This window comes from Lutra lutra, chromosome 3 (genome assembly GCF_902655055.1).
Source record: "Lutra lutra chromosome 3, mLutLut1.2, whole genome shotgun sequence".
Classification (NCBI taxonomy): domain Eukaryota; kingdom Metazoa; phylum Chordata; class Mammalia; order Carnivora; family Mustelidae; genus Lutra; species Lutra lutra.
The window spans coordinates 17483662-17509979 of record NC_062280.1 but is presented as its reverse complement, the minus strand read 5'-3'; the positions used below and the strand labels follow the sequence as shown (position 1 = coordinate 17509979).

General features: G+C 47.2%; 1 protein-coding gene across 4 annotated transcripts in view; it reads right to left on the bottom strand.

Moving 5' to 3' along the window:
• The window catches only part of NRP2 (neuropilin 2), a 115502-nt gene that overhangs the window by 4579 nt on the left and 84605 nt on the right, over positions 1-26318 (bottom strand). Inside the window, exons 15-16 of one of the 4 annotated variants that reach the window (XM_047720842.1) lie at positions 25917-25952; positions 957-1007 (exon numbers count right to left, since the gene is read on the bottom strand). In XM_047720842.1, coding sequence (XP_047576798.1) covers positions 957-1007; positions 25917-25952 — 87 coding nt within the window. Of the gene's footprint in view, positions 1-956; positions 1008-13196; positions 16734-25916; positions 25953-26318 lie in introns of those variants that run through there. The other 3 variants (XM_047720843.1, XM_047720844.1, XM_047720845.1) reach the window with 3 other exon arrangements.

Here is a 26318-nt window from a genome sequence, read left to right as displayed (position 1 = left end):
TAGAGACTTGGCTGTTTGACCGGCTGCAGCCTCTCCTTCCAGGCCAGTTCCCCAGCTTTGCCCATAAAAGGAGCGCTTGATGGGGTTTTGCAGGGAGAGTCTGCATTGAGTTAACAAGGTGCTGTTTGGGTTAGTCACGCCGTTTCTATAACTACACTTGAAGTGTTTGATTAAGGTTGGGTTAAAAGCAGCTGTTCTATAAACTGCTCTTCTTAAAAGCATCAATCTTGGTCTAAAGCTGTTCTTTGAGGGAAACCGTGGTGATCTCTCTTGGAGATCAGCTCTGGCACTCAGAGGAGCTGATGAGAGAGACCCATGCTGCTCTGAGTCGAGGGGAGAAATGATATCTACATGTTTGCTCGGCGGCCGTCCAGTCGGGGCCCTTGCTCCAGCTCCCCGAAGTATGTGCATTTGAAGTGGGAGAGTAGAGCTCCTAATAAGTATGAAAACACAGGATGGGCATTGCAGAAAGGAAACCTAAATCTTGCAATGGGCCCTACTTGGAGTCTTGGATAGTGTGAGAAAGGCTCCCCTCAAGCCAGGGAACAGGAAACCACAGAAAGCCTAGGAGAATATTCACACGTACACTCATTTACTCAAGTCCTTTTTCGGGAAGAGGTCAACGGGTTCAAGCAGCAACACATATAGGGAAACCTGGCTTTTACTTCTACAGGGTTTATCCAGATTTGAAGTCCATCAGTGTCGAAAGTTGCCTTAAGTAGGGGACCTGTTTCAGATTAGGCAGAGGGAACTCAATAAACTTTCTAAATTTCTAAATTTGACCTTGACAAAGCAATTGATGGTTTCTTCATTCCTCTCTGGATTCTTTTCACTTACATTTCTGACTGGTAGTTCTAAATTCTGGCCTTCGAATACCCCGGGCATTACTTTTGTTGATGTCTTTATAACCAAACTTGAATTTCATGATTATCTGCTAAAATCATAGCAATACTCACCATCAATTTCATCTTCATAGCCTTCTCTCCCGTGTATTTCTGGAATGTCCACTATAATGAAAAAGAAAACAAACAAATCAAGTTATAATGAGTTCTATCACCATGGCCAACAGACAGAGAAGCAACCTTTTTCAGAATGTCTGTACAGTAGGCAGCTAAACAGTCACATCTGCTTCTAGAACATTGAGTATATATATTACTGGAATTCTTTCCCCTTCAAAAGATTTGTCTTTATTTCCAACAGCAACCAGAAGAACAGAAACAAAAAAGGTCTTTAGCACCATGAAAATCCTTACTTATGTCATTGTAATGACTGCAGTTCATTGCCAATATAGGTCTGCATTTATCCAAGGCGGCCTGGATGGCATGCCCATCATCCCTGGCCATTACTGTGGTGTTTATTTAGTAACTGACCCTCCTCATATGCATGCATTAAGTAGACATATACTATGAGGGGCTTTCTCTTTTGGATGTCAAATAAACGTATGGTAATTTAATAAAGTCACATTTCATCATCTTATGTTTTAATGCAGAAGTGGAACTGAAAAGAATGTCACAATGCCTAACCACCTCCACGTATCTACGCTAATCTCTCTCGTCTTTCCTCCTCCGTCTACTTTTCCCACTGGCTTTCTTTATGGCTTAGAATAGGTCAAACATGGCCATCCAATCTGACTAGCCTGGGCTTGAATAGAGCTAAGTTAATTTACTGTGAATTTTCTCCAGTATTATCGCTGTCTATCTTTTTTTATGATAATTTTTTGGGGGGGAAGGTGAGAAAGACAGTCTCTCTGTTCACTATGCTGTCCATCTTATAGAAATCAGAGCCAATGAAAATTACCTGTCTAAAATGGTAAAACATCAAAAAAAGAGAATTAGATATGTGCTGATTTTTCATTTCTTTCTCACTAGTTAATTATGCCTGCCCTGGCTGTCAGCTCAAGATGGTGCCAGCGAGTGTGCGAGTCATTTAGGAGTTTGACTGAACCCCAAGTCAGGTGAACAACCTTGAGGTCAGCACTATAAATTGATATCCCAAAATCCAGGCTTAAGCCAAACCAAATCCCAGACAGCTAAAACTATCAAACAAGAGGGGGAGGGGAGAAGAACTTCAGACCTGCCTAAACTTTTCCCTCGTCAGCACTTCTCAGAGAAGATCTACTTGACATTGACCTGAAATGAGGATTGATCTATCAATGCCACTCTCAAAATTCAGTCTTTCCCCTGAGGCCGTGTTTCTAATGTGTTTTTAGATAGAAGTCTTCCTCATTCCTGGCCAAAGTGCTAAAGCACATTTTGATCCCCCTGGTTGCCAGCAAGGGACACAATAAAACAACTTGCCAAGACCCCACATGAAAGGATCAACGCCAAGTGGCACTGATTCGCCATAAATCCAGCCGATTTCTGGCATGTTTATACACAGCAACTGGCACCTGCAGGTCACGCCAGCTTCCCCACCTCAATGCCCATCCCCTGCATTATTCTCCAGACCTCTATGACACAGGCTGTTTCCTTGGAATGAAGATGTGAGTATGAATCAAAAACAGGCAGGTGGTGTCTGTCATACGGACCAAACCAGAGCTTGTGAAAGTCAACCTAGAGGTTTTTTTTAACCTTATGAAACAAACAAACAAACATGGACAAAACCCATCACATTTCCAACAATTAATTGTTTTGACGGGATGCTCATGTCTCAACACCTTCACGGTTAAAAGATGCCGAACACTGGATAAGACTATGGGAATCAGCCTAGCACAAAAACTGTGGGGCTCTTGCCAGTGATTTTTGGGCCAAAGCCTGTTCTTGCTTTTAGGGATTTGGTCTCTGCCAAAGAAGTGACAGATTCTTGGAGGCTAGAATGCCATTTTCCTCCATCACACACCCTCAGGGAAGAACTCTTAGGACACTATTGATCATGGCTGGAAAGGGGTGTATGTGGCATTGATCTTGAAGGAAAAAGGGTAAAAGGATGGTAATGAGTATGAGAACATTTTACCCTAGGAGATCACAGCCTCTTGTCTCTGGAGACAAGAGGACTGGATGAGATGACCTTGCAAGAACTGGTCCATTTCTAAGGTTCTCTGAAATTGATTGCCCAGATGTGGCTGAGATTTCTGCATCTGGAGAATCAAAGGCTACTCAAGGTGAAGAAGAACACTGTAGAGGCTTGACTTGGCTTTTTGTATAATCACTGTTCCCAGGAGTTTAGGTGAGTGGGAAGGGGTCGACAAAAGGATAAGTTAATCAACATTTTCAAAAGCGCATCTGTTCACCAAGCCTTCAAGAAAGAATGGCACACTGGGGAAAATCCAAATAAAGGGAACATTTGTACAAAAAGCAATTTACTTTGATAGCAATTTTCTCTAGTCCCCTTGCTATTATTCTTGATATCTGTGTTTGATTAAGGGCTTTCTTTCTTAAAAGCCCCTTTGCCCTTCACAGGCCACTTTCCTTTTCTGTTAAGCCCAGTAGGTAAAACTGAGCCTGATTCCTCAGGATGTTGGCAGGAAGAAGTGTGCCCATCCCACCAGGTCCCTGTAGTTCTAGCTAGAAAAGGCAGGGGTAGAGAAGAGGGAGAAATGGTGAGCTCAAGGCACAGAGGGGAGGCAGCCCTGTCCTGATAGCAAAAGCATGTAGGGACCAGGACTTGGAATTGAATTGTATTTTTCTTTTTTGTAAAGGACAAACTTGGAGAGGACCTTCCAGGACTCTGGTTCAATGGGTGGCTGTGTCTGTGAGTGGGAGATGGATGAGGGAGAGTGGAATGGGCCACGCCTATAGGATAACACAGATCAAGAACGAATCTTACCACCCACACGACTTCAACTTTCAACCTTTGTTCTCCCACAACCTTATTTCCTCCGGGACCCCTTGTGGACTCATTCTCAGGCCAGTTTGACTCCAAAGCCTGAATTCTGACTCTCAGTACTGTGTTAGGGACAGTGGAGGTCTCCCACCCCCACCCAGGTCTGCCCGCAAGTTCTTTGGGGGTAGGCAGGACACTGCGATTACCACCATAGCATCACTACCCTATTCTAACAGGGTAGTAACGGACCCTAGTTGACTGGCTACACTCTCTGACTGTTGGCTTGCATCATCGGCTCACTACCTTATGGGAACCCAGGAGGACTTCTCCTGAATGTGAAAATATGATTTGAAATTTGAGGCTCATGTCTTCCCTGATAGGCATTACTCAGAGGGGGAAGGCTGATTTACTTCGTTCTTCCAAGGGCAGTCTTCATTAACCAACCAATCAACCAATCATCACTTATAAAAAGGACTTACACGGTGCCTAGGAACTGCACCGAGGACTTTGAAAAATGAAGTATGGGATGTGTCTACAGTCAAGGCCCTTCAGCATGGTTGGGAAGCAAAGTCCTGTCCATGCCAGAACAGCAGAAAAGAAATCGGGGCATTGTAGAGGGGACTCCAAGTGCTGCTGGCGTCAAGGGTGGGGATCAGACACATGAGGCTGGACCACTGCCTGGAAGGAAAACATGTGAGCGGAGAGGAGGATGCTTTGGAACTGAGGATGCTGCGAGGTAGGGTCTGGGGAGTTCTAGCTCCTTTATCGGATGGATAGGGATGGTTTCAAACATGTCGCCTGAGCCTTTTCACTCCTCTACGGATCCCCTGGTTTGGGCTTGAATTCACTTTTATCTGATCCATTAAGGAATTCAAAGAGATTGCCACGTCTGGCTGCAAATCTTCCACCTGGATTTCCCTTCTCGAGAGTCAGGTCTCTGTTCCTCCCCTCCACCAGCTGCTGTGAACCAGCACAGTGAAAGGAAGAAGTGAACTCATGCAGGGCTGGAAAGGAGTTCCATTAAGAGTTTAAGTAACCAAGTGATCAGAGTAGCCTCCGCTTAAAAAACAATGCAATGCAACAAAATCTGGTCGTTTTCATATTGTGATGGAAACCTTGGCTGCAGAGTCCCATTTCCCCAGGAGCCCCTTTCCTTAGCACCATCAAGAAGTGGGTTAGGCGTACAGTGAAGAGTGATTCAAGGTCTCCCCCATCTCCTCTGGTCCTGATTTTTCAGGGCAAGAGGTCTGTAGGGGCTTGTTATGAGAACATCCACTCACTGTTCCAGAAACTCTCTCCACCCTAGAAGAGTCACAGATTTTCAAGTGTCCTTGTCAATAAATTGCAACATTATGGCACGAAAGGTTGAACGGCCATACCTGGTCACAAACCGAACCCACTCTAAGGAGATGTGTTTTTCCCTGCGGGGTCTGGAATGCTGCCTGGTCAGACCACACACTATGCAGGGGAAACACCAACATGCCAGCCTGCTGTCAGGGAATTCCCCACCAAGCATGGTCTCTCTCCGTCTTCCCTTCCCATTCTCTCCTTCCCTGCCTTGTGTGCACATACGCACACGCACACACGCTTTATCTTCCTCTTTCCCTCACTTTCTTCCATTTTTTTCCCTCTTAAATGAAGGTTCTTTGGGGTCAGAGACTGCTTTTCTGCAGTTACTCATAGAAAACTTTCCACCTTCACTTTCACCACTTCTGCTAAGCTGTGGTCTCCTGCCAGGGTATTGGCATTGACGTTGTTCTGTTTACTTTCTGCATCATAAAAGGAGCTTCACAAGATAGCTAAGGGAGGGATAAGTCGACCCCAAACCACTGTTTCTTTTCAGATAAATGATCTACGACAGCCCATTCCTGGGTCGCTTGAATGTAGATCATTTCAGGATACCAACACACTGGCTTTCTATGAAGAGTCCCTTCCACGCCAACTCCAACCAATGGATCAAGAGGTCTGGTTGAAGCCGATGACAGGTCTGCCCAGCAGGGTGTAAGCTCTGCTCTGTATCTGAGGGGAAGCACCATGGGCTATGGAGGAGCACTGACTGCACTGGGAACAGGCTGCCTACTTCTCGTCTGAGTTCGGTGACCCGCCCCAGGTGTGAGAGCCTGGGTGAGACCCTCTGAGTCTCAGTTTGTTCCTCTGTCAAGTAACCATTGGCGTTCTCCCCTGTTCTAGAATTCTATGACTTATGAGAAGAAAATGAGAAAGGTCGAAGGGACTTTCATATGAGGGCTCTCTCAAGAGGCTGTTGGTTGAAGTAGACCAGGTGACTCCACAGGAAAGGGTCCCACGCTACTCACTGCTCCAGTCTTCCCCCCAGGTCTGCCCTCTCCTGGGTCCTTGCTTCCTGAAGGCAGCCATCTTAAGATGTGTGTGGAAAGAGAAGACCACGAAAAGGACAGGTAAAGGGGAAGCCATAAGGTCCCGTTTTCGATACTTGCTCATTTGCCTTAGAAACCAGCCCTGCTAACAGGCAATTAAGGAAGTAAGAGGGTAAACTGTGCCCCAAGTATTAAGCCTCCACTTCACCTGACACCAGACTGATAAAACCAGCCTTCACAGGGCCACTTAACCCACCAATCTGCACGCGGCCTTTAAAGCAAGGATCGAAGAATCTCTTAGACACAAGAGATCATCGAAATCATTCATTTTCACAGGTACAGGTGTCGTCGCCCCTACTTTAAAGAGGAAGAAATTGAGGAAGGAGGGTCTAAAAATGCAGTAAGTCACTGAACAAATCAGCAGTGAAGTGAGTAAGCCACACTTTCGACACCTTGTTTGGGGCTGTGATTTATGGGGGATAAGCTCTTGGCTACTTAGAACCCTTGCTGAATTTGATTCCAAGTTCTTGAAACCCCCGAGCCAGCTAAATCACTGGGCTGTTCCGATGGGAGTCGTCCTTGGAAAATTCTCTCAGCCATTTTGTTTTGATCCCAGCAGGAGATATAACACAGAGACTGAAATAAATGAGAAGCCATGAAGGACTAGGAGATATTTCTTGGCCTTTCGAAGTGTTTAATTCACTTTAACATTTGGTATTGGCTGCTGCTCCCCTCACCCCACCACACTTAATTTCCCTAATTCAGTGTGTTCATCCCCAGTTGCTCCAAGGAGCCAAGGGTTCAGATGTTGATGAAAACTTTGCCAAAGCTCCTCTATTAGGGAGTCAGGGTACTCGAGAGCTGTTTATCCCTTGCTGGGTTTGGCTTCAGTTTAGAAACATCACCAGAAGATCCTTTATCATGGGTTTTTATCTCTTGGGCTGATAGCCAACTCTATGCAAAGTCATGGAAAAAAATATCTTTTGGAGTTTTCAAATGGTTTCAAGCTGGAAAACCCGGGGACCTCAGTTTGAGATATCTGGAGTCTGAATTTGACTTTAGCCATTATTTTTTAAATTATTTTTAGTTGAATAACTAGGAGAAAACACTAAAAAGGACTGAAATACCAACTGCACATGAGAAGGCTGTGAAATGACCTAATAATATTTTCAAGTGTGGAGGCGGATGAGCAGCTGAGGCCAGAGTGGCTCCACTGAGCCCCAACAATGGTGTGAAAATAAGAAAAATGCTGCCAGAGAAATATTTAGCAATGAAGACGGGATTCACAATTGTGTAGGCTGGAAAAACCTGGCTATGGTGACAGAGGAAAATTCTGGAACCTTCTCACCCTAGGTCTTGGAAAAATCAGAGATATTCTTCATGACTCTAAGCAGATATATCAACAAGAAAGAGGTTCTTCTTTTGTTGGTTACCTTCTTAGAGTGGGAAGGTGAGGAAACCATAAAACTTCAGGGTAGAGACATTCCTCCCCAGTCTTTTTTTTCCCCCCTGAGATAAAAGTCTTACATTTTCACCTTTCAAAGAGCTCCCCCAGTGGGCTTTGACATTTCTCCTGTCCTCCTGTCCTGACCCTCAGGAGAGGTGCATCCTGGGAACAGCCCTCAGGTGGCGTGGGTCCCTATGACCTGGGTGAGTGAAAGGATGGGATTGAAGAAACAAAGCTGCATTCACTCCCCATGTGACAGAAGATGTCTTCTTAAAGCTTCCCTTTGTATTTTGTAAGTGGTAATTTTGTAAGTAAGATACCTTATGTATCCCACCAGGGGAGTTTGCTATACTTAAAAGCTGGGCTCTTCCTCAGAACATAGGAACGAACAACTCTGTGAGCAGATGTTAGCGGTTCCATAAAATCACCTCTCTCTACCCATTCAGAGGGTGATCGCCCCCAGCAGCCTGCGGGTGACCAGGGACTGTAATTATCACATAAGAGAATAATTTGGTCTCCAGTAAGAACGCAACTCCTTGGAGGAAAGCAGCCCCTTGAGCTTTTGTTTGAGGGAATCTGCCCCATGCTTTTCTGGGAAAGGGCTTGGTCATGGTATGAGACTGACAGAGGAGAGGAGAAGGGGCCCCCAGGAGAGGGGACGATGCAGAGAGGGGTGGCTGGAGGTGGAAGACGACCAATATCTGGCACAAAGGCAGGGGGAGGGGGGGAGACAGGTCCTGGTCAGGGAAAGAGGAGGGAGGGGATGGCGGCCCTGTCGGGAGATGCCAAGCCAGACAGCGATGACAGTGCTGTGGGCCTGGACTTCCCATGAACACTATTAGTGAGCTTACCCTCGTGGTCTACAGTTGGCCAAGGCTGATGAGGTTCCCTGGGGCAGGGGGCAGAGGGGGGAAGATGCTTTTAAACCCACATCAGCCCCTGTCTAGGTCCTAATGTTCCCCCCACCCCCACCTCAGGGCCAGCTGCCAGAATGGCCCATGAGGAGCAATGAGCCATGTGGACGTCCACACGGGCCCCTGAGGTCCTCATACCCCTTCTCCCCGCCCCTTGGTGGCAGTGAGGAAACACAAAGGGACAAAATGGTTCTTTAACCGTCTGCTGAAATGCAGCCTCAGTAACCAGCAGGCTGGCTGAGGATAGGACTTTGGTTAAGGCCACCTCTGGCTCAAAGCTTTCTCTCCACTCATCATTACTGCAGCCGGCCGCTCTCTAGCAAGTTGGAGAACTCCGGTCCAGGTGTCGTGGTAATGAGTCCCGCTGCCTGACAAAGTGTGCCTCCTGAAAGCCGAGACATGGTATCCTATCATCCCTGTTCTGGATCGGAGCCCTTGCTTAGGGGTATGTTAGTTAATGATCTTTAAAGAGTTTAATTCTGCACAATCAGAAGACAAAACAAGGTGTGTGTGCACGCGTGTGTACGTGTGTTTGCAGTGACGTATCTCTAGCTCATCCATACCTCCTGCTCACGCTGCCCTCTCTCCTGAGCCACCCTGAGTTACCCACGTGAACCCCATGCCCAAGAGGCAAAAGTCCTGGATTTTTTTGGCAGGTCAGAGAAAAAAGCCCATAAAACCATATATGGCAGTAGACAGTGTCCGATATGCTCAGAGGCAAAGCCCTATTATTAAAACCCTTTGTCTTAGTGCATAGTAGAAAAAGGGTGGCACTCTTGGAAGAAATGGTGTTTTGAACAAACAGGCCCCTTGGCTTCTCTTCCACTTGTCCCTCCTTGCTGGAGCCATTTGGGGCCAGCAGCTAGCCTGCCTATATAAACCTCCTACTGGAGAACCACTTCCCCTCCCGGTGACTTTCCTTGGGTCACATCAGCCCCGAACCTCCTTGGAAGAAAGGCGGACACCACCTTTCGGCCCGGAATGCCTGCTCTGCTCAGGGCCAGGGTGGGGGCTTTGGTCCTACAGCCTCAAGGCCTGGAGGCTCTCTGTCGGCTCGTGGGCCTGCTTGTGGCGGCTGGAATGTTTTAGTCTGCAGCACAATACGGTGCACTGACCTTAAAGGATGTTTTTTACATGAATTTTTTAGTAGAAAACATAAATAAATAAGAGCAAGGCGCAGTACAGTCCCTCTTTGAAGAAACCAAGTGGAACTCATTAATCATGGAGAACAGGGCTCTGGCTACGGGAGCCAGGGAAGGGATGAACGCCTGTGCCCCGGCGGCCACAGCTCCAGTGAGGTGCCACGTGTAGCCAAGCCCACGTTCTCTGCAGATGGACAGGTTTTGAGAAAAACGAAAACAAAAACCCCACAATTAAAATTCCATGCAGTTAAAACTATGTCAAGTCTTCCTTTGCAAACCCTCCACCCACTTCTGGGGAGAGAGATAGTCACAGAGATTACACAGTCTGTGCAGATGAGGCAGGGGACAGGTGCGCCATAAAAGGTAAGCCTTGACCATTTGCAGCATCCCTTAAAACGAACCTAGGCACTCCATTTGACCCAGAAATTCTGTCGGAGAGAAGCGTGCACAAAGAGGCAACCTCAAAGATGTTCATCGCGGTGTTGTTTATAATGGGAAAAAAGTGAACTAGACACAGCCCACCAGTAGGGGAGCAGTTAATAAACTATGGTACATTGACACAATATGGGATGTTACGTAAGAGCTAAGAAGGATGGGGTAAGTGTGGCGCTGTAGACTGAAGTATTGTCAAGATTTTGTTAAAGGAAAGGAAGAAGGCTGTCGGACAAAGGAGGAAATGCTGCGGTACCATTTATGCAAGACAAAACCAGACCCCAATCCAACCAAACCCCATAGCTGGACACAAACATACACGTCTGTGATGGCACAAAACAAGGCCTGGGAAGAGACACCTCAAACTGTTTGTTGCGATTACTCTCTTTGGAGAAGAGACAGAGACTGGTTAGCAGAGAAATGGACTTCTGCTTCTGTGTTATTAGCATGTTTCCAGGATGTAGCTGTATATAACTGGTAAGTTAAAAAAAGACAGAAAGAGAGAGAAACCCAGCCAGTTATTATGCTAAAATCTCCCCAGCAACTTCTTTCAGGATCAATAACCTCTCTGGTCGTAAGCCTCCAAGACAAGATGTTTTCCTACTCAACACCCAGTCTGCTTCTAGAACGTCCGCTGCTGACTTTTCAGTCTTTCCTATTTCTTGGTCCAACACCTGTTGGCCTTTAGTTTTTTGGGGGCTCTTGGAGGTCAGTGATAGCAAAGCCCAAGAACCATCACTTTACCCAGAAGACAGTAGGATGATTCTGGGTCTTCTGCCCACTGGGCTAGGGCCCGGAAGCACCTAGCTTCTCCGTGGGGTTGTACTCTGCTCAAAGAGGTTTTGTTTTTTGGTGATTCTCCAGATTTCATGTCTCTCCAGGGCTTGGGTCTGGGGCCAAACGGACCCCCACCCCCGACAGTTAGTGCAAACGTGCTCTGGCTGCGGCCTGTGGCCTGACACCTTTTAAGGGCGCAGGTTTCTGATTCCATCTCACCTCCAGACATACCGCAGTGCGCCTGATCTCTGTCAGGCTTACTTAAATCCTACACTATTCTAGCTTTTAATTTATTTATGTAAGGCGATTCTTTTTCCTGCCGATTGTAAGACCATCAGCTGGCATCCCCCTCTCCCCTCCTTTTGCTCTGGCTGGATTTGTTCTGTGTTTTCTTTGGGCCATCACTGAAGTGGATGAAAGGCAAATTACGCCGTGAGAGCCCCAGCAACGTGCACAATTACAGAGAGAAAGTAAGTCGCATCTATGGACCTGCAGTCCGGCTCGGATGGGTAGCCCGCCACGCAGACAAATCAAACTTAAAAATGAAACTCTTCTCATCAAAGATTATAGAAAGGCCACAGTGTTTGTGTAAAGCAGCTGCAAAGGCAGTGAGCAGGAGTGAGGGAGAGGAACAGATCGGCCAGGCTTGGGTGATCTGGGCCGGGAGGCTGATGTCTTGCTTCAACAGTGAGACCACACATTTAAACCACCATAAAGGGCCAGGTAGGAGCCAGAAGAGACATACTGGGCCTTGACATCTGGTATTTATGATCCATGGAAACACAATTTATGTGTTTGGGCTCGGTCTGAAATACCACAGTGATAACAGCGCTGTGTTTGACGCCTGAGATTAGAGTCCTAACAGTCTTTTGCCCTTTTGGGGAAGAGAGAATACTTCTAGAATAAGCCTTGGGACTAGAACCAAAACAGAAAGAGCAACGATGAAATGCTCAAAGGTGGTTCCAAAATAGGTAACGCTAATGAAGTGTAAGTGATGGTTAGTTTAATTTAGGCTGGCAAATTTGGTCCTGGAGCTCCAGAAAATGTTGACTGAGCCTGGGTCTTTGCCTGAAATAAACACTTTTGAGATGCTTTCTGTTGATCTTTTACTAATGGGAACAAATGGCTTTAAGGAAAGCCAAGGGTTATTTAGACAAAAAGGTAATTATGCTTTGTCATTAGAGTAACAAACAATGCTTGGGCATTCTACTCTTTCCTCCTGCAGAGGACAGATAGTAACATTTATACTGAGCCATCTGTGCGAACAGAGCTTCCTGTAAGATTTGAAAACTCAAAGCCTGCTTCCTTTCTGTACCACTTGGACAGGCTTACGGATGTAAACAAACAAACAAACAAACAAACAAAAATACTCCTTCCTGGATCTAGGTTTTGAGGCGGAAAAACAGGACTCTGCTGGAAATAGGGTCTTCTGGACATGTCTCGTTCCTTAGGACATTTGAGGATCATTCTTGGACCCCCGAGGAAGGCTCCTGGGTTGATAGAATGCTCTTAACACACCCCATGAATCAGGGCTGGTGGAAAAGCCTTCTACGACTTCTTCTGGATCACCATTTAGAAGCATTAAAGAGCTGGGAGGTGGTATTTCCTACATTTCCCACCCTCAACCCCCACTGATAGAAATATTTTATATAACTAATCACTAACTTCCCAGAAAGGAGAACTAAAGAAAAATACATGTCAACACAATCTGGCTTTTTGAGTAAGTTTCCCCAAGCCCCTCACAAAGTTTTTATAGAAAGTTCCTCTTACGAACTGTCCCAGCTTCATGGTTCCAGGTTCATAGTCATCATGTAATCATCTTTATTACTTGCTCCAAAAGTAAGTCTGGAAGATTTTGGAGCCTTGAACATGCCACAAGTTCCCATTTTGTCTGGAAAAGTGCTCATAAACTGGAGATCCACCTCCCCACGGAAGAAATAATTTGGTCGGCGAGGGGTATGATGTTGCGGCTTCTTCTCCAAAGGAAGCTATCTGTCTCCGTAAGGCCAAGTACATGATTCAGCTCCCCTGGTCCCATTCCCCCTGGGGTCCCTTGAAAGGAGAGTCCAATCCCCAGGGATTTGCCATCAAGAGAAATTCTGTGGAATCACACTGGGCAATTTAGCACTTAGCAACTTTTGCAAAATCCCACACCAATCATAAAAGTTGGCTCAGCTGCACAAATTGGATAAAACTCCTAACAAGCAGTAATAAAAATGAAAGAAGAAAAAGCTGGCATTCATCCTCAAGGAGAAAACCCACCTACCTCCCACAGCAATGCCCTGTAGCTCAGGAGGTGATATGCAAACTTGGGAAACATCAGTTTGTTCAAAGCCTACATTTCAACTTTGTTCTCCGAGGCAAAAGGGAAAAAAAAGCCCAGATGTTTGTATAAAAATATCATCATTTTATTACATTCCACACAATACATTTTCAAATAGTTTCCAATGTCCACAAGTTATTTTGACACACAGGCAACTGAGCAATGCGGGAGATGTCACAGTTCTAGGAAGAGGGAATAAGAATAGGAAGTAAAAATCTTTAAGTTTTCTTGTTTTGTCATTGTTCTTTGGTAATTTTCAATTATTCAGGTGTTTGCTTGCCTGCTAGTTTCATTTTTCAAGACAGGGTCTTTTAAAGATGGGGTATCAATGTTGGAAATACTATTGGATTTCCTATCTTATTCTGGCTTTAATCCCAAAAATGTGGGATAAGGGAAAAGACAATTTCACTTTATTTTCAGTGTCCTGTTTTGCCAATGCCAATGCTATGATTTTCTTTTCTTTTTGATGCCTTCACCAGGTATTAGGGGGATAGCAATTATTAGCATGCCAAGGAAGGCGCTTTTTTTTTTTAATTTTATTTTTTTTACCCCAGAGATAAGGGTTTCCCTCCTGGAGTTGTTGATAGGGAACCTCTACTAAGGCAAAAACATTACCAGCCCAAGCTAGACCTTCAATTCATTCATTCATTCATTCATTCATTCATATTTTAATAGTTGCTATCACCTCTTTGTCTTCTGAGAAGCAACTCTAATCACATGCAAGCATGCATTCACCTGTCCAGTCAATTTTTCTTAGAAGAGAGTGATCCTTTCCCCCTCTATGAAATACAGAATTTTGCTTTCTAAAGCTGCGAAGCGTGATTTTATAGAAGAGCTGCCCTTGGAGCATAGTACCTGGATAATACTATGGAAGTTGCTGGGCCAGAGAGAGAGAGAAGGAGAGAGAGAGAGAGAGAGAGAGAGGCGACATCCCCAGCTGAACTGCATCATGGGATTCACAGACTTGAGCAGTCTCATGTTTTCAGCTATGGCGTGTACATAAAGATGATGCCACACGGGGCATCAGATAAACACACAGCAAATGCACAAAGCTATTGTCATCTTCTTTTAAAGAAGGGAAATCCTCAAGGGTATATAGTAACTCAGACAGTTGCTACACTGGCTGGATTTTCCAGGTGTAATTTCCTGACACCATGCCTCCATGGGGTGCCTGTAGGGATGTCAATCATTTCAAGGGAATGCCTGGCCCCAAACACACAACTGGATATGGACACCTGAGATAAAAAGCCCTTAGTGACTGGCATGGAATCCATCACCCGGTATGCGGGGCCCTTGCCCCTCCCCTTTCTCCTGGCTTCTTTTTCCATCTTCGGCTGGGGTAGGACACTTGAAATCTCAAGGTAGCTCAGGCTCTAGCCTTTCATCTTTTCTTTTCTTGGCAGGGCTGCTGTGGTTGAGACAGAGTAGCTCTTTGAAATAGAATAAGAGTGGGAGAGCACCTTTCTTTCGGGAGGATGAAACAAACCAGATGCGAAAGTGAGTGTGTGCTGGAGGGGTCTGCCAGTATATTCGGAAAGAATGCTAAAAGTCTCTCTCTCTCCCAAGCAGCCAAAAAAAAATTAATATTTTGTTCTCAGAAGGTACCTGGAGGCTTCCAGCCCAGGCAACCATCTTTGGAGAGAATCTTATCCTTCCCTGGTGGATTCCTAGCAGGAAGGGGAGAAATCAACACCCCCAGGGCTGAGCGTCTCGTTACAATATGCATTTTCTATCAATGAAACGGATTTCATGATCGAGTCTATCCTTTGCACAGTATCATTAGGCAATTTATCTCCAACATCCCTCCCCCTGCGTGGCTTAGAGAAGACACATGGGCAGCAACAGATTTATTTTCATTATATCCTCTCCCGATGCAGCAACATCTGGAAATGCCAGGCCAGCCTACGAGGGTGTATTTGCCAGATGCTATGAACGCTTTAAGGGGTAGCATATTGACACATGAAAAAAAAAAGATTACTTTTTTATATTCTCAAAATATTTAAATACGTCAGGTGGACAGTCTTACGTTTTAGTGGCTCTAGATTCAGGCACACGTTAACACCACGAAAGGAAATCAAAGGATCCTTTTTCCCCCATATTTTACAAAGGCTGTTACAAGGACCAACAGAACACCAAAGAATATGGTTTTTCACCTTCTTCCTCAATTCCATCCCGAGTCTCGGGCACGATAATCCCCTCCCCTATTCCCGGAGTGTGGACACTTTTAAGGGACCACACTTCTGTCCTTCTCCTCCCTTCTCTCCGCCACCTCCTGCTCCCAACATCAAACAGACTACTGCTTTTCCTACGCCAGTCTCCGATTTGTTATTCTTTATGACTTATTCCAAGATTGGACTTAACTGATAAAAGCTAAACATTCATTATGAGCTTCTCTTTCATAAGGCAACATGAGACAGATTTGCTTCAGGGCTGGAAGCAGAGATGGTTCCGCACACCCCCGACGGCTGCTCTCTTGCTACTTCAAAGACTCCAGGAGACACGACGAGGGGTCATGTCTAAGAGCGTTGGGGGAACTTTCCTCTTGGGTCAGATGGGTTGGGAAAGGGACAGGGATGGGAGGGGCCACATTTCATCTCATGTGGCCTCTAGCTTTTTAGGTACCCGGAGATGACAATGGTAGCCAACAGAAACCCAGCCAGAGCTAGATAAGGCAACAAAAAGCTTCAATCTCTTCTCCAAGTAAACAAAACTAGTTCAGTATATTATTTTCTTGTAACATGTACCCCCCGGAGAAATAATACAAGAATTAAAGGGGGTCCTCTCTGAACACACCCACACAATACCCCCCACAATGAACCAGTCTCTCTCTCACACCCACACCCCCCCCCCCCCCCCCGCCACACACACAGCTATTCACACGCAAATGTATACTATGTACAAACACACACAGCCAGGTTTCCTCTCGAGTCTCCTGGCAGACTGCCCACCGAGAGGAGGTAGGGGATAAGGCAAGGGGAAGAAACGGGGAACCAGTCTCGGGAAGAAAACCAGCTGAGCCTTCAGTTGTGAAGGGCTGAGGGGTGTGTCTCTTCTCATAGTCCAAGATGCAGCATTAGAGTTGGGGGTGGTTGGTTTGGAATCAGTGAAAAGAAAAAAAAAAAAAAAAAAGAACCCGAGGACAATGGTCAGGATGAATAAAAGCTCACAGGGCTTGGGCCCTGAGAGAGAGAAAGAGAGAGAGAGAGAGAGATGTCTGAGAGTTCACACAGAGACTAGGCGAGGAGAAAAAAGTGCAAAATCGAGGCAACGTGTTTGCAGTCTTTCTCGTTTGTTTTGGGTGCTGTCCTTTGCTTCGGCCTCAGCAGTGCGAGCCGCGGTCTTGCTCTAGTTTAATGGTTAAGGTGGGCTCCACCGCCAGAGGGGCCCCGTTGGTGTAGTGGGAGGTTTTGTAGGTGATGGAGTGATCGGTCTTCTTGGCCGCATAGCGGAACCGGTGGTAGTGGAGCACCAGGGCCAGGGCGACGGAGACCAGCACCAGCACGGCGCCCCCGGTGGCCATTACGTAATACCAGTAGGCTGGGATGGGCTGCACGGGCACCGTGTCCACTGTGGGCTCGGTCCCTGGTAGGAGGGTGCCCCCTGGTGGAGAGACACAGAAGAGTGTTGCTAGGCTGAGAGCATGCAGACTGATCAAAAATTAATTAAAAAAAAAAAAAAGAAACACATACATGCTTTGGAGTGGATAGGGAAGGGGACAAGGGAATAAGATGGTACTGAGCATTTCACTCGTGCCAAGCACTTTCCAATGATTGACATTGTTTCCTTCTCACAACTGTATGAGATAGGTACTGTCAGACCCATTTCGCAGATGAAGTCTAAACAGAGGCTCGGAGAGGTTAAATAAACAGTGGTCATACAGCAAGTAAGTAGGTAAGTATGGGAGTCAACCAAGAGCTGCGTGAGTACAAGGCTCTTTACTTCTTTCTGTTAAGCCACAGTTACTCTCCCATGGCCAGAAGCGTTCTAATTCACACACATACATCCACACGTGAACGCACGCAAGTAAATGATGCTGAAACGAGTTCCGGGATTCCGTAAGGCTGATTCTCTGAATGAGTGGGAATATCTGGTCCGGTTGGCCAGCATTCTTAGACAATGTCCTAATTAGGCTGGCTAGACTTAAAGGTGAATTCCACTTGGGCTTGCCAAAGCTTCCATGCCCACCGAAATCAGACTGGTCTTGTCTAAACAGGTCAGTTATCACTGTCAGGCCATGGCTAACGCATCTTCATTTTTTTTTTTTAATTGGATAGAGGATCTTAGAACCCTGCTTAGAAAGACATTGCTGCAACAACAACAACAAAAAAAAATGTGGGCACAAATGATAGTGGTATGAGAGAGAGAGAACGAGAGAGAGAGAGAGAGAGAGAGAGAGAGAGAGCCAAGGGAGGGAGATCATTCTTAATCATGGAAAAGACAGGAGGGACGAGAAGCTAGAAGAGGATTTCGAAGGCAACCACATTCGCTGGCCGGCCTCTGGTTGCCATGGAGATGATGTAGCAGATTTAAGCCCAGGGTAACTCTGGGGAAAGACTGGCTAGGGTCCCACTTGATGCAAAACAGTCCTACAACTTGATTCTCCCAAAGATTTACATCAGATGAGAATCTGGCCCAGAACGGGACTAGGAGCTTTGGAGCTTGCCAAAACCAGACATGATCTTTACTTCTGAAAAATGATGCATGCTTAACCTGTGAAAGCTTGCATCCCTCGTCGCTTACATCAACTGGTGGGGGCCACAAAGAAGCATCCTCTCTATCCTTGGGATTCCCCCGCCCAGGGAGAGCCACGGCTGGGAGGGGCTGCTGCCTTCTTCATCCATCCTTGGTCCTATGCTGCGGGGGGATCTCTCTGCTCAAGATGTAGCCAGGGTGGATTTATATTTCCATACCTCCCCCGCCAGACCTGGAGCCCCTCAAGCAGAACTCGCTCTCCTGTTGAATATTACCTCAAGGTGCGCACAAAGAAGGCACTCTACAAATGCTTGCGACTAAAAGACTTTCTGAGGTGAAGACTCCTATGTGGGGGTCAGTGTCGCCAAGTCCTCAGCCTGAACCGCAGAACGCCTCTCTTTGATTTGAGGAATGGCTGAGGGGTGGGTCAGACCTTCTGATGTTTTCTCAGAAGTGGGACAGAAATGAGAACCTTTTGCTTAGAATATCTTTTGGAGCCTGCCCACCCTCCCAGCCTTTAATCCCTGGCTCCCCCAGTGGGAGGGCTCCCCTTGTGCTAAGGTGTGGGGTCTGTTGGTGGGACCTCAGGAGTGCCCCTGTACTGGAAGAGCTTTGACGGGGATATGTCACACTATAGACACATTGGTGGACGCATCGACAGCCCCACTCTCCCCTTTCTACCTTGTCTTCTTCATGACCACCTGCTGTTTTTCCTTATTCCCAAATCATTTCTAATAATTTCACGACTGCAGCTGAGAAAACTCCTTAACTCCCTCCCTTCCCCTCCTCCCCTCCCTTCTGTCAATCTTTGTGACCATATTGAAAATTATGCGTAGAAACAGAAAGAGAAAGCAAGGCGCTGCAAACAGCTCCTTGAAATGGCCAGCTTGTGAGCCACAGTGAACTGGTGTCAACTCATTATTCAGGTCACCAAGAGTATCTGCTGCCTGGCAACCATCCTGTGGTTGGATTTTCATGTGGGCTCAGAAGAATGCACGAGAAACAACAAAGTACGTGGGGACAGGCCAAAGTTCCCCAGTGCCAACCCCCTCTCCTCAAAGGGCATCCTGGGTTTGTGTCTGATTTCGATTTTGTGCCAAAGAGAGAGCCCTCCTCTAATGAGAGGAAAGGAAGGTGATTTGCTCACAGGGATCAACTCCCTGCCTGAAGCACCTGACCAGACCACAAAGGTGGGAGCGCACATTTTTGTCAAGCAGAAAACAGTCGCAACTGTCCACCTTCCCTCCAAATCACATCGTCTCGGGTTCGAAGGCTTGCTTTCCTTCAGCCAAAATGCTGTTTCTTTTTTTTTTTTTTAAAGATTTTTATTTATTTATTTGACAGAGAGAGATCACAAGTAGACAGAGAGGCAGGCAGAGAGAGAGAGAGAGAGGGAAGCAGGCTCCCTGCTGAGCAGAGAGCCTCATGCGGGACTCGATCCCAGGACCCTGAGATCATGACCCGAGCTGAAGGCAGCGGCTTAACCCACTGAGCCACCCAGGCACCCCCAAAATGCTGGTTTTTGACATTAAATACACCCCCTGCCCCCAAGACTCAGAGTGCCAGGGCTAGGCTTTAATGCTCTTCCTAAAGTGGTTCTTGTGATAGAGACAATGTTGGGGCACAGTGTGGAGGAGCTGGGGGCCCACTGGAGGAATGGGAAATCCCTTCCAGTATGGGGATTACACAGTTGGTCGGAGCTAGACCTCTGGCCTGGGTTCTGCTCTGCTCCGGAAGACACACTCCACTTTTGGTAGGAGACCCGCTTCCCCTTTCCTACCAATGCTCCCCTCCCCCCAGATTATCAACATGAAGACAATTTTCATGACAAAAGCCATTTTATGGACAGCGATGGATGTTTTCCTTGGACATTTGTTTGGAGAAATGAGAGAACATGCTATGTGACAAACTCACGTGTTTTTAGTGTTAAGGAAGTTAGAAAACAGAGAGGGTCCCTTTCACAATTCTCCCTCATCCCTCCCCAGGTGATTCTGGGTGACCCGCAGTTGGAGCCAGAGTTTCTCAGAACATTCTCCAGCTAAAGGGTCTCAGCTCGCACAGGCAGGTGGATCGTGGGTTTGGAATCTGGCTTTGCGGTAGCCTCCGAGGGTTGTATACTAAGGCTCTGCTTTGCCAAATAGAAGAAAGAAAGGTGATAGCTCAGTAGCGGTTAAACATTTTGACAAAGCAGCATTCCAACGAATGTCGGACAGATGGACGGATGGATGGATGCATGGATGGATGAACAGATGGGTGGGGGAGTGTATCTGAAACAACATCTAGATTCCCCAGAAAACATTAATGACTCACTGGTATTTCACATAACAGTTATCCCTGGAAAGTGCTAGAGATTTGTCTGGCTCATACTGCACCTCTAGTGAAGTTGCAAAAAAGGTGCCCCATTCAGACATATGTCACCCGTACCAGGTCCCCAGGTTGGTGAGTGGCTCTATTTCGGCCGCCCTTGTCCCCTCAGTCACATGGGGTGACTGGGCCATTGCTTTGCAACAAAGGAGCCTGGACTGGTCCCCCAACATGGGAGAAAGAGTGCAGCTAAGACTTTAGCCTTGTCCAGAGCTGGCCATGTGCTGACCTGAATGTTCCTTTTGATTGCACTAACTCTTCCCACTTACTCATAACACGCCCCCCATTGGAACACGCTTTCAACTGCTAACTGTTTTCTATGAATTACCATCCTCTAATTCTCCACAAAGCTTTCTCATTGTGTGAGATAATGAGAAGCAGATACATAAACAGTAGTGCTGAGTGTACTTGCAAGGTTGGGGAAGCTTCCATCTGCAGAAGTCCTAAGCCCCCTGGAGAGGAGGGGGCAACGCAAAGGCAAAGAATTTGAATTGTGACAAAGAGTACATTCTAGGAAGCCACGCATAGGGGGAGACTAAAGTGGATAAAGGACACAGTAGGTAGTGCTCCTTCCATTCTTACTGTGCAGACAGGGTTACGGAATTAGGAACCATGGGGAAATGTGCTGGAAGAGGAGCCAGAGTGAGCGGTCATTTCCTGGGGGGCTGGGTGTGGGGCTGTGGGCCTCCCACGAATCACCTTGCTTATTCCTCCTGATCCCACATGGGACACCTGAGGATCAGAGAGGGAAAGTGATTTTCCCCAGATTTCATCTGCAGGGAAATTGAGGGGGAGGACAGAAGAGCACATGGAGAGGGTGCGGGGTCCTTGGGGGAAGTTCACAGCACTGACATGTAGCAGGGTTAGGAGCAGAAGCACGCGCAGCAGAGCCCCAGCTTGTACGGGAACCCAGGGGTCCGATAACCTCTCTGGCCTATCGCTTAATTTTGTGGCCAAAGCCACCCTTACTACATAGTATTTGTGGCTACTCTGATAGAGTCTCCCAGAGCCCAACACACTGAGTGTCTCTCCTTCTACTGAAGAATTACACAGACCCCTGTCCTAAGCCCCGGGGCAGGGACAGAAGTAGTCCCCTCACTCTCTGTCCCCAACTTCCACCTGAACCTGCCTGAGGATGGTCTCGGTCAAGTTCCCACTGAATCATGGTAAAGAGAAAGCATCTCTCCAAGCTACGTTTACAAAATGTCCTCTGGACCTGGAGGAGTCACCCAGGTCTCCCAAAGAAATGTTCCAAAGGACATGGACGGTGAGGCATCCCTCTCAGAAGAAGGACAAAAAGGCTCAGGGTGATTAAGAACCACTCAGGCCTGGCCTCTCTGCGGAGCCCTTTCTGTCCAGGCTGAAAATGAGGTGCTGGGGAAGGAGTATTTCAGATAAAAGGCTTGTTTAATTTGTGAGATTAAACAAACCAACAGAAAAGGGCTGCCTGCTCTAGAAGGGTTTACAGAAGGCAGTAGAAGAGTGTGGTCCCGCCTAGGGGATCTGTTTGGAAGAAGGATGCTAAAGTACAAAATTTCCCTGAGAAGGGACTCCTCGGTTTGCCTTGCGAGAGGTGCAGGGGGTCCTCGGGAGGCCTCCACGCGGCTAGCAGACACTGCACTGAGCTCCCACGTCTCTCCAAAGTGCCTCTGAATTCAGATCTGTGGCTGTCTGGGGTTGCAGACACTTCTTTTGGTGGCACTCTTCTTGGAGAGAGGAAAAGTTGGTGAAAAACAATTGTTCTTCTCCCCTTAGAGACACTGACGTTGGCAGCCGTTTCATGCACAGCAAGCTCGCGGGGAGGGGCGCGTCAGGCCCCTCTGTGACAGAAGAGGCAGCTTGCACGAGCGAACCTCACAGAGAATGCCTCAGTGTCCCCTCAGGCAAGCAATGGCAGCCAAGCAGCGAGGCGGTTTACACACATCTGATCTCCATGCTTCCTTGCTCAGCAACACCTAGCCTTAATCTGGCAGCTGGAGATGTCAGTGGGGGAGGCGACGAGAAGGAATCACACACCACAGCTGCCTATCCGGAACCCTGGCAGCCTCTAGGAATACTTCTCTGCCTTTCATCCCGCACCCCATCTTGGAAGTGCTTCTAGGAGAGAAGAGCGGGGAAGCCAAGGAGAGCGGGAATTTGAGGCCAATCCCAGGTCCTGTGCCCTAGGATGGGGGACACTACGTCAGCTGGCGATGCCTCTGGGGGGTGGTCCGTGGGGAGTGAGGATGGGGGTAAAAGAGGAGAGATGGTGATGGAAATTGGCAGAGATGGACCAGTTGGCACCAAAGAAACAGAACCTAAAACCCGAGGCAAACCCCAGCCAGCTCTGTTGCTACCCCAGAACGGGTCTCTCGTAAGACGGCTCCCTTCTTTGCCCAGGAGACAGACTGAGATGTTCACTTTCTCCTGGTTTCAGCTGGAGGAAAATGGAGCAGGACTGTGGAGAATGAAACCCAGAGATGGGCCCTATGGCTCTTAGAACTGGTCTGAGACATAAACCCAGACTCACAGTCATTAATCAGAGATACTGATGTCCCTTTTAGCATCCATCAGTGGTAGACACACGGGTCCTGAATCCTTCACGATAACAACCGCCCGTCCTGAGTACACCCGTGCCTGGGATTTCCACGGGTCTCTAACGGGGAGGGTACCAAACCCGGTCTCTCTGCTCCTGTGTTGTTCAACGTCCCCAGCCTCTAATGTGAACAAAACCTCTGGCTTCTACTGTGAGCGGCTAAGAATAGCCACCTGGTCAACAACCACAGAGCTCTGACCACGGGCTTGCCATATTTTTACTGGCTTCTTTATTCTTCTTTTTTCTCTCATTGAAAAAAGAAAGTACTGGTTAAGAGGAAATAATCCATCATCTTAATTATACCATTTTTTGGTTTTTTCTTTTTTTTTCTTTTCTTTTTCATTTGTTAAAGCTCAAATTTTAGAAAAAGATACATGACGACACTAGTATGTTTATAGCCGCTGCTTTAAAAAAAAAAAAAAAAAAGGAAGAAAAAAAATGCACACCCAGGCTACATTGTTTAAAATGTGACTCATAACAACAACAAAAGTCTTCTTACAAATCACACGACAACGAAGCTTATTCATTCTCCATCCTCCTTGTTCCTTCCCTACACATTCTCTTTTTCTCTAAGGCTCGTTTCTCATCGTTAGGGACTCACACCCTGGTTTACAATCAAAGTATACACACTAAGCAGAAAGCACAAGGTGATTGGAATAAAAAGAAAATGTTTCATGGCAAGAAATGAGTAAGAGGCAGAGAATGAAAGACACTTTCAAATAGAAAAGATCAAGATATTCCTCATAAGACCCAGCCCAGAGGCCACTTTTATTGCGTTTCCTTAAAGATTTACCTAGTACACATCGGTCTCTCCTAAAGAATGAGATTGCTTCTGTCTCATGCTTAATTTATAATGGAAAAGAAAAAAAACCTGGATTCAAGAAAAGCTGTGCTAACAATGTAACCGCCTATTGTTACTAGTGTTACACCATCAACTTGCCACATCCTGCCTGCCCAAACCTGGTTTCTCTTTGTTTCCCTCTTTGAGTGAAAAGGCTGACTCCATCCCAGGACACCCCCACCCCCACCAGGGCTGCCGCTGACCAGGAGAGGAACGCTGTGCCAGTCACTGACAAGGTTAGACAGAGCAAATGGTTACCCCGGGTAGAAGGCTTTGCTTGAATTCAAAACACAGAGCTGCATGCTGAGGTCAAAGCGGCCTCGGCCCCACAGAAGGCTGGCCCTGAGTTCACCTGGCTACCACCTCCGAGTTCCAAGTACAACTTGCCAATGTGATAGAAACTGCCTATTTTCAATTCCAATCCTACCCTTGACTTTATGTTCCTCGGTCAAGTCTCTGCCCCTCAGGACTTGGTTTCTTGCTTCCAGAAGGCTCGCTCTCTCCAGAGGCAACAGCCAGACCGTGCCACCGGGAGCTGCTTTTGCTTAACCCCCGAGTCAGCCCACCGGGAGCCCGCCGGAGATGCTTACCTTCCAGTCACTAAGCCCCGAGTTTATTTTGGCTAAGTGAGCGCTGCGGCTCTGATGATATTTTATTTATATATTTTGTGCACGAGAACATGACTGGACTGTGAAGCCTCACGGTAAACACAGCCTCAAGGAGAGCACATGTGCCCTGCTTTGTTGATTCTCTTAAGAAGCAAAGCACTTAGCCCCTGTACTTGTCAGTCATGGACCGAGACACGCCGGCTCGCATGCGACAGTGTCTGTGCCACTCCTGGATGTCTTTGGCCAGCCTTCCGGGGGGCTTGGAGTCTTAGTGAGCAGCCTTGACTGGCCCCACAGAGACGTTACCTTGGGTCCCGGAATTCCAAGAACTTGAAAGCAACTGTGATCCAAGTGAGTCACTTCCGACTCAGCTGCCCTGCCCACACTCAGACCCGCATGAACAGAAATTTCACGCACCGAGAGCATCAGCCCACGCCCAGGAACACACTCCTTACTTCCCAGGGTGCCGGGGGGGAGCGGGGGCGGCGCTGGGGAGCCAAGGACGGGGGAGAAAGCAAGAAATCGTATTCTGTGTCGGTCTGTCACTCTCTTTCCAGCCACTCTCTCCCCCCCCCCCCCCCCCGCAGCTATTGTCTTAGAGGGTGATGAGTGGAAAATTAGGCCCAATGATTTGGAGTCAAAAGCGCATCTAGGTGGCAAACCAGGAATTCATCTCTTTCTAGCCAGGAGCTGGACAGATTAATGAGAGTGAAGATAACGAGTCTAGACTTGAGATATAAAAATGACTTCCCTTATCTCTGGAATGCTGTCACCTCTGGGGTAAAGGCCAGCAGGGGTGAAGAGGGCACAGCAAGTCTCGCAACTGTTTGTATGAAAAACCCCAGGCGTCAGGTGAGGGGCAGTGTGGGCGTGTGGTCTGCCACCCCGGCCAACAGAACTGAAGCCCTCAGACGGGCTTCTAGACACTCAGCACTAGCCTGCTGGGTGGGAACTGCACTGGTGCCAAGTCACTGGAGAGCAAGGAGGGCAGGAGGGGAACCACTGCCCATGGCCGGACCATGAGGTCCCCAATTCTTCTCTCTCTGCTCTGCTCTTTACTAGGGAGAAAATGTCCTGTTCTGGTTTTCAGTCCTGTATTTAAATGCTCTAACTCCAGCCGGCAAATGTGCCTCCTTGTTCCCTTCACTGGACACCGGCTCCAGAATTCTGCAACTTTTTCTCCACAGGATCATCGCTCCTCGTGTCTTTTCCCTAACTTTCTACCCTCGCCAAACTGCCCTCACTGTCCCTCACTGCAGATTCATTGAGACTGCTGCCTTGGTGCCCTGCGGCTGGGAAGAAACCATCTTCAGGCGAAAATAAATCATTGCCACCTCATTTCACTTTTAATTTACTACTGATTTTTGTTGTTGTTCAGTCTCTCCCACAGCCTCTCCTTTCTCACCGCTCAAGCATTTTCAGCCTCATTGCTCCCCGTTGGACAATGCAAGGCTGAAAGGTTTATCTGTAACCTATTTGTCTCTATTATAGGTTTCTAAACTTTAATTAAACAAGAGACGGTAAAGATCTCAATCCTCTTTCCGGGAATCTACTGGTGTTGTTGGTGCCATCTAGTGGCGGGAAGGTGTGGCGTCTGTTTTCTCTTGAGAGATCTGTCAAGTTTGGAGGTGCCTCCCCTACACCAAATTCACATCACATGGGTGGAACAAAAAGACATGCAAAAAAATATATATATTTTTTACCTTTAAAATTCTCACCTGCAAAAGCTGAGATGGGTTCTGGAGGAAAAAAAAAAGAAAAAAATATTGAGTTAGATAAGGGGTAGAAGTAATGGGGTAGGTTTAAGGTATAATGAAGATGATTTTTTGTAATACCCCATGGAAAGTGTCCCCATGTCTCCTCATGCTCGAGACTGTGTCCAACACATCAGCATCACAGGGGTTGGTAGGGGCGGGGGGAGAGCCCTAAAGTTGCTTTGGAACAAAAAGGACTTTATAGAGCAATGGGTCTCTGAAGCATTGTAATCAGTCATTTACCACTGATTACTTTCTCGGAGCCTGGATTACACGTAGATGCCCGGGGCCTGAAGGGGCTGGGGTGGTCCCAGCTGCTTCTGACATCATGGGGCACACACACATCCAGGA